Source organism: Nomascus leucogenys, chromosome 11 (genome assembly GCF_006542625.1).
Source record: "Nomascus leucogenys isolate Asia chromosome 11, Asia_NLE_v1, whole genome shotgun sequence".
NCBI classification, from domain to species: Eukaryota; Metazoa; Chordata; class Mammalia; order Primates; family Hylobatidae; genus Nomascus; species Nomascus leucogenys.
In genome coordinates this window covers 80134374-80143306 of record NC_044391.1, presented here as the reverse complement: position 1 = coordinate 80143306, position 8933 = coordinate 80134374, and the positions used below count along the sequence as shown (strand labels likewise).

Below are 8933 nucleotides of genomic sequence, written 5' to 3'. Positions count from 1 at the left end.
GCCACTGCACTCCAGCTTGGGGGATAGAGCGAGACTCTGTCTCAAAAAAAAAAAAAAAAAAAAAAGAAAGAAAAAGATAGAAACAGGAAATATTCATGTCAGCTGTTAAAAACCAGTTTTGTAAAGCAAGGCCTAAAGGTCCTATCTCTGGCATGTTTAGTATGGAACATATAGTTGATTGTCATTCAGCTACTAGAGAAAGATATTCTACAATGGCAGATAGCCTTATCAAAACAATTAGCTGGCTTTCTCCACAGGGAATAGCCGTGAGTTAAGTAAGACTGAAGTGAGAGCTCTTATTGGTTTTCTCAGAAATGATTTCTCTATCATAGGTATTTGGCCAGTTGGTTAGGTCTAGCATGAACATGTGATTTCTCAAACAATGAGCTGAGATCTGCTAACATGTTGCAAAGGAGCATCTAGCAGAAGCTGATCTCTAAGCAAAATCATCAATTTATTTAAGTTTCAAAATTTTTTTTTCCATAAATATGTTCTTTAACATGCACATTCTGCTTACATTGTTTAGGGTGCTTTTTATTGTGCCTAAAAATTTGCAATACGGTGAAATAAAATATTTAAAAATGATTGAATACCACATGGAAGATGAAATCTCATACTTACAGCATGTAATTCAATTCTCATATATGCATAATTAATCAAAATTGTGTCTTTAAATGACATCTTGACATTTTTTGAATTGCACTAAGAAACACTACTGTGTACCATTCATTTTAACAGACTTATTTATGATTAGCTTTATTAACAGTATAACACTTTCATGCAATCTTAAATTTTATGTTTTAATTTTCAGTGTTTGATTTAATTCAAATTAACAAATATTCAAGCCTACGTGAGAGACAAATGAAATGAGACTACCTTTATATATAATCAGCAAAATTCCTTTTAAGAGTAAAAAGTTGATGTTGGGATTTAAAAACCTAAATTTCCAGTGTTACTGCTGACAATCCAATCCAACTATACGTATATTACTTAGGCCACAGGACTGCCCATTAGTCTTTCTTGTCGGAGAGCAATTAACCTCTTGAACCATTTTTCCTCAGCATCAGCTTTCTCGATAAATAACTGAAATAAGAAAAGAAAAAGAAAAAATGTTACTGTCTCCCAATAACTTGAATTTGACCTAATATGACAGAACTCACCTTTGTAGAATATATCTGTCAACACAAGATTTGGATACTGTTTAACTCTTGATGACCTCTTAATTGATGACTATCTATTTGGAATTAGTAATGCTCAGAAATTCTTGGAGTAAAAGAACTACTAGTATCAACATCATTGGTTAACAATTTTGTACCTTATATTTGTGAAGTTTATTTCCTACAACTTTTCCAAAACAGCAGAATTACAACATTTCATAGAAGACAGCAAAGTATGATGTTAGTGATGTGCTCACAGATAATGAACAAAGTAGAGCTAAGTTAGAAATGGAACTTTTAGTGCTAGATTTTTAAACAAACACTTCTCATGGTGCTGATCAATTCAGCTAAAAAAAAAAAAAAAAAAGGAAAAAATGCTTCTCTTTGTCTATTTTTCTTAACCATAGACAGAATACATCTACAGGTTAGGCAACATGAGTTGGGCCCTACTGTATCCAAATATAGATAACAGTTATAAAGGACTGGGGGCCAGATGCCTATTTTTAGTAAGGAAATATGAACCTGTTTCCTCCAATGGTCTCCTTGGTGTTAGCACAAAAGGATAACAGTTTGAAATAATTTCAGTAAATTAGACTGCAACTGACATTCTTAAAGTTTAAGGATATTACATTTGGATGGGCCAGGGAATTGTCATCTTGGTACTTGATAGCAGTAGGGATGCTGCTAGGATCTATTTCTTTTTCAGTACTAGGTGGATCGGCAACTGCTGATGCTGGTCCTGATGTTGAAGTTGCCTGTTTCACTTCACTAGGTTCCACTGACTGAAAGAAACAATACATATTAATTTCAACACAATACACAATTAGAGTTTCACTTCAATAATATTTCTGATTTTGAATAACAACTGTTCAATTAGTCTCCTTCGGGATGATACCCATCTCCAAAAAGGCCCTACTTTTTGTATTTGTTTGTTTTAGAAATAGTTATTTTATTTTTATATTTGTTTTAGGAATAACTGTATTTAGGAATACAGTTATAGATACATAGAAGTAGATTATAGGAATAACTATATTGTATTTGTTTTAGGAATAACAAATACAAAAATGCTGAGAAAATGTTAATCATTTCTAATGATAAGCATATTTTTCTTAAGAAATTGGTACTTATGTGCCTATACTATTGAAATATACATATATTTCATATATCTAAATTCTATTAATCAAAACAAGCTTACAACAAATATCCAACATTTAGTTGGCCACTTCAGGTATGAAAAGTAAATTCAAAGGTTATCTTTAAAAAAAATAGCCGTATTGAGTTATAGAATTCATATACCATACAATTTACCCTTTTAAAGTACATAATTCAATGGCTCTTAGCATATCCATGGAGTTGTGCAATTATTACCAGAATCAACTTTAGAACATTTTCATCATCCCCCACAAAACCTCATACCATTAGCAATCATTCCCCATTTCTTCCAACCTTTCCATCCTAGGTAACAATTAATCTTCTTTCTCTATGGATTTGCCTATTCTAGACATTTCAGATAAAAGGAATCATACAATATGTGGTCTTTCATGGCTGGTTCTTTCACTTAGCATAATTTTTTTTTTTTTTTGAGACAGAGTCTTGCTCTGTCACCCAGGCAGGAGTGCAGTGGCGCGATCTTGGCTCACTGCAATCTCTACCTCCCAGGTTCAAGTGATTCTCCTGCCTCAGCCTCCCGAGTATCTGGGATTACAGGTGCACACCACCACGGACACTTGACTAATTTTTGTATTTTTAGTAGAGACGGGGTCTTGCCATGTTGGCCAGGGTGATCTCGAACTCCTGTCCTCAAGTGATCCACCCACCTTGGCCTCCCATAGTGCTAGGACTACAGGCGTGAGCCACCGTGCCCAGCTGCATGATGTTTTTAAGGTTCATCCATGTTGCAGCATGTATCAGTACTTCATTATTCTTTATTGCTAAATAATGTCCCATTGTATGGATCTACCACATTTTATTTATCCATTCACCAGTTGATGAACTCAAAGGTTGTCTCGGAGCTACTTAAAATATTAAAATATATATATAAAAGTTTGAAAAAAAGGTACGATGTATCTTTGGCAAACAATAAAACTCTAGGATTTCTTATACCATCATGCAAACCATACACTCCCAATTCATTCCACCTTTACTGAGTATTCACCAGGTGCCATACACTGTACCAAGTGCTGGGGATACAACTAATAAATCGTTGTTTCTGCCTTGAAGGAGCCAGCAGAGTAGTGCTTACTTAGTTACATTTCAATAGCTTCTTCCCTAAGAAAGAAGGCCAGGGAGTGACTGATTAGCAGCAAGGTTACAGGGATAATACGAAATGGATTAGATGAGAAGCTGAAATTAAAAAGTAAAATTAAATAAAAACAGGATGAATAGGAGATTAATTCTGTTATGTAGCCTTTTTTATACCGATTTGTTCCACACCTCTTGTTTTTCAATTTCCATTTATTTTAACTTATCTACTTCTGAACATTTCACTTCTCTGAACAAAGCCAAAAACAGATGTCACTAAGAAAAATATACAGAGGATAAAATATGCATGAATTAAACTGTTCTTAGGTTAATTTGTTTTAGAGTTGGAGATCCATTTATTTAACCAGTATTTATTGAGCACTACTAATTGCTAAGCACTGGGTACACAGGCAGAATCAAATAGATACAGTCCCTGTCCCAAGTGGCAATTATATGTTGCTAATGGAGTTGACAGACAAATAAATTCCAAAATAATGCATAATCACAAATTGTAGTATGTGCTATAAGGGAATATACAAGGTGCTGACAAAGAATGATGGAGATCAGGAAGGGAAAAACATCTACTTTAGATTGGGTGGCTAGGGATGGCTTCTCTAGGAGGTGAAATTTAAGCCCTGAAGACTTAGAAGGAGCCAGGCATGTGAAGAGGAAGAACAGTTCTCTGGCCAGAGGGAAAAGACAAATATTCTGAGAGAGAACAGCTTGGTGTCTTTGAAGATCAGAAAAAAGGCCAGAGGGGCTGGTGTATAGTGAGCAAAAGAGACAGTGAGACAACTGCAGGCCAGAACTTGGGGTATTTCTTCCTTAACACAGCCACATCACCACTCTGCATGGGTATCACTTCCCAGCACCATAGCAGGAAAGTGCCCTCAGACAGAAAGTTGGGTAACTGTGGGGCTCACCTTTTATTTCCCTTCTCCAAAGGATCACCCTCCTGAGCTGCCTATTGTTGCATTCCTAAAAATAATGCCTTACACATCTTGTCAAGTTCTATAGCTGTTTATGGTGGGAGGGCAAATTTGGTACCAGTTATTCTGTAATGGTCAGATGGTCACTAAAGTCTAATTATTCTTGAAAAATATTGTTTTGGCTGCTGAATGGGTCCTGGACTAGAAAAATGCAAAACGAAAATCAGGAAGAACAACCAGAGGGCTACTATAAAAGTTAAATAATGAGATGATGATTTGGATTTAAATGGTGGCTGTGGATTGTTGAGAGGAGACAAGTTCTGAGATATTTTGGGGATGATGATATCAAGATCCACTTTTTTTTTAAGGCATGTATTTTATTCAATTAAAATACTCTAATTTTTAATTTTTATTCTAATGGAAGCTGATCAGCATTCACAGGAAAGATTTATTCCCTCATGGACAAAAGGGCTAGATATCTGAGGGATAGGTATCTGGGCAATCATGTATGTTTAGGAATTCTTACAAAGTAAGAGAAATCTATTCTATAAATTATTTTCAAATGTTAAGATGCTTATGACTACTAAATCTAACAATTAATGATGCCAATGTTAATGATAATATTAACTTTTATAGACATTTAAATAAATATTTATTCAATTTGTTTTGGCAGCTTTATTCTTATATTTTGGAGCCAGTGATTTTTTTTGCCAAGTCTCAAACATTTGTATGCCTCCAACACACTGTGCCTAGATGGTTTGTGGCCCTAAGTGATATTATACTGACCCTTTATAAAACTGAGAACATTTAAAAAGCCCAATATTCTGCACAACGGCAAGTGGGAAATACGCTAATCCAAGAGGTTCAAGACATTGATTTTTGGTAGTCTATACTGCCTTACAGAGACTGTAAGAGCATATCATTCTGCATATCTTAGCCATTGCGTGATAGGGCTTAGCTAGGAGACACTTTTCACGTTAAACTGCCTTAAAAATATGTGCAGTGCTATTATTCCAGTTGTCAAAGATGTGGATACCACCTCTTCAGGTAGCAGAGATAAGATTCTACCATATAAACCAAGCAATCTCATCTTGTTTTTACCTACACAGTACATTAATGATTTCTTTGAGAAGTACTTACACAAAATAGAAGGTGAAGCTCTCAGAGGTTAGATCAGAGCATGGAAGTTACTGTTTAATAACGGGCAATTAAAAATTTGTAGAGAGAACCACTAATTGCTTTTTTATTTAAGTGAGAAAAACTGTAAGATAAAATTTTCCCTTGACTATAAAACAAAACCTCAAAATGGCTACTATCAAATATATGGCTTTGAGTAGCGCTGCCACCTGGTGGTTTAGTTTGTAAAAAGTAGTTCTAAAATCTTCTTCCAAGTAGGCCAAAAGACCATGCTGCATAGGGTTATTTACCCTTCTTTTGAACACAGGTGGGTATCTGCCAGATGCAATAACATTAGGGTTGAATACTAAGTTTGAAAACAAGCTGCATCTTGGTTCCTCAATGATATATCAGGGACTATCAGATTCCCTATTTACTCAGACAAAAGAAATACGATTTCAGAGAGTTAAACTAGTTAAATCAATATGTGTTGCAGGAGACACAATGTCTAGCATGTCACTGGTAATAGCCACTTTTCTGGTAAAAGCTCCCTAGCTTAATTAGTGGAATTAACACAGCTAAACAAAGGCTGTACCAACTGAAGGGGTGGCCAGCATACAAAAGCCTTTTTTTAGGGATACAAACTTTATATCAAAGTGTACAAAACTGTCCAGGAGAAAAATATGTTGAAACTAGGATCATGGGTAATTCAGTCCTCAAGAGAGTTAATCCTTGCTATGCATCAGGGATAGTCCATCATATCTTTCCATGATCTGGATAAAAGGGTCCACAAGATAATTTACCTCCTTTTGCTAAGTAATCTCCTCATACATAATTCAGCTTCTTGGGCATCCTGAATCCTTGCCTTATATTGCAGATACAGATATTTTAGAATCTAAGAAGGGATATCACTTTCTAAAGTAATAAACTGTCCCTTTGTTCTATATTTCAGTCAAGTGTGAATTTATTCATTGTTAGACTATCACTGATCTTCTGATCATTCTGAAGTGTAGTGACTAATAAAAGTCCAGTAAGACTTCAGACTATTGTATATTCACCAAGATAAATGCCACCTTATGAAGCTTTATAGCATATTCTCCTGTTAGCATCACTTCCTACCTTTCAATGCATGCTTTCTTGGAGGCATTGAATTGAAAATAAGTCTAAAGGGAAAAATTAACAATTAGTACCAAGTGAGAAAAAGTTTAGTAGAAAACCCAGTGTATTGACTGTGGAAGAATAAGCATTTCCACAGAATGAAAATGCTAGTTTATCATAAGAGAGTCCAATAAAAACTGGGATGTCAGGGTAAACTTCAAAAACAAATATTAGGAAAGCAAGTTTTAAAATAAATCATAGTAATTCCATTAGGATATATGAATGGCCTGATAATATTTAAGAATAAGATTAAATAAAATGGGCAACTACATTTATGAATGTCTATTTCACAGCCCCATTTTTTAGGAGTTGTGGTGGCAAACTACCAAAAGTTCAAAGAAAATCAACAAAATGGCAATGCAAGGACCACAGATTATCCAGGGCTATCTGGTCCTATGCCTAACATGTAGTATATGCTCAATATATCTCTCCTGAATAAATTATTTTAAAAAGTATATGGTAATTGAAAAGACTTTAATCTCACTAATAACAAAAGAAGTGCTAATGGAAACAGGCCAATTTTTACCTATTAGGTCAGTAAACATGACAAACCTGATAGGATTTGGTGTTAACCAAGATATCTGTGGGGGGCAGATATCTCTTTGAACTTTTGGGTGGAATTTGAATTGGTAGAATATTTTCAGAGGGTGACTTGGAAACATGTATTAAAACAATGTTAACCTTTAACAAGTAATTCCATCTTAAAATTTTATTTAAATAGATAATAAACATGTACTTAAAATCTCTGAAGTTAAAACTACTTATTTGATATCAGAGGAAAAATAACCGTCAGGAGACATCAACAGGATATTATATAGCCATTAATACAATTTATGGATGTAGAATATTTTAGAGTGTTAATTACAACCATATTTTCATTATATGAATGTTATTAAAGAATACATGTATTTCCTAGAATGCCTTTTCCTACTATAGAAACCTAATTCCTAAAAGCAGTTCTACTAATGAATGAAAGAATAAAATATTCAATGGAAGTAAAATGTCAATCAAAGCTCCTTTACCACAGCCAAATAAGTGATAATCATCTGGGCAAAGAATGAAGATATATGTGACAATATGGGTATTAGTTTTTATTATTAAAGCCCTTTTCTAACTTTTCTCTAGCAATGTCAATTCAAAAAGTAGATGTACGCATTTGAAAAGAAAACCGTGTATGTTAAGAAATGTGCATTACTGTTATAGAACTATCTTGTTGACATATTACTTTGTCTTCTTGGTGAATTTAAAAATAAAAATGACATCAGACATATTTTAAAGTATTTTTTATACAAATTAAACTTGTATTAAAGTGATTGAGTCTCCCTGATTTGTTGTCTCTCTCTCAGCAACATGGCTGACCCTCTCTTGCTTCACTTCATCTATTAGAAGAAACACATTTAAGTAATATCCATTAATAAAGCATCTCTTCAGATAGAATCCAAAGGTTTACTCATAATGGGTGAATAAAAACTTACCTTTTTGACTTCTTTACTTGATCTGAATGTCTGCTGAACAAAAGAATCACTTTCAATAGCTTCAATTTCTTTTACTCTTTTTACTTGTTCTACCAGTGTGGCTTGGTCTGAAAAAGAGGGTATAATGTCAGTGTATTTTGGTATAAGCATGTTAATAACACTACACCTAAGCAATGTTCTTTCTATGAAGAAATTTTACTACTTATGAAATTTAATTGGATAAAAAGACATTATAAATTAAGCTATACCAAGAAACTCTTTTGTTCTGAGATCCACAAATATAACATTTCTATGAACTAAGACTCATACTCAAAACCTAAAACACTGCTAAGAGGGCACTGCTATAATGATGTCAGCTAATCCGGTGGGAGGGCTTTTTCTTAAACTTTAACATTTTATCATGGAAATACATATAAAAGGAATAAGGGCACAGTGAATCCACCTGTACTCAATGCTTAGCTTCTATAACTATTAACTTTCTGTTATTCTTATTCAATCTATCTATCTATATCCACCTCAATTTTTTGGGGTGCATCTGATATATTTAAAAATAAATCCCAGGCATCATACCATTTTATCCCTAAATATTTTAGTAGGCATCTCCGACAGATAAGAACTTAAATAAGACAAACAATAACTTGACAATATAATTTTCACAACTAAAAATATTATCAGTAATTCCTTAATTTGATTACATATATAAATATTCCATATTTAATTTTCACTGATTGTAAAAAAGTCTTTTTATAGTTGGTTTGAAATAGGATCCAAACAAGGCCTGCACATTGCACCGGGTTGGTAAGTACCTTAAGTCTCTATCACTTAGAGTCCGTGGCCTTTCCCTTTCATTGCCATTT

At 33.9% G+C, this 8933-nt stretch overlaps 1 protein-coding gene across 1 annotated transcript; it reads right to left on the bottom strand.

The window, feature by feature from the left end:
* Positions 1-435: 435 nt before the first annotated feature.
* On the bottom strand, positions 436-8251 carry LOC115837282 (serine/Arginine-related protein 53-like). The gene is made up of 3 exons (XM_030822754.1): positions 8077-8251; positions 1787-1939; positions 436-1083 (listed from the first exon to the last, which is right to left on the bottom strand). The coding sequence occupies exons 1-3, from the start codon at positions 8224-8226 to the stop codon at positions 991-993; spliced, it is 396 nt and encodes a 131-aa protein (XP_030678614.1). The 5' UTR covers positions 8227-8251; the 3' UTR covers positions 436-990.
* Between the last annotated feature and the right edge of the window lie 682 nt (positions 8252-8933).

What these genes read in the sequence shown, in the direction of transcription:
- LOC115837282 (XM_030822754.1), bottom strand. Translation starts at nt 8,226, where the DNA reads ATGCTTATACCAAAATACACTGACATTATACCCTCTTTTTCAGACCAA. An exon ending in CAAGTAAAGAAGTCAAAAAG is followed by an intron (nt 1,940 to 8,076) that starts GTAAGTTTTTAT and finishes TGTTTCTTTCAG; the next exon opens with TCAGTGGAACCTAGTGAAGT. An exon ending in ATTCCCTGGCCCATCCAAAT is followed by an intron (nt 1,084 to 1,786) that starts GTAATATCCTTA and finishes TTCTTATTTCAG; the next exon opens with TTATTTATCGAGAAAGCTGA.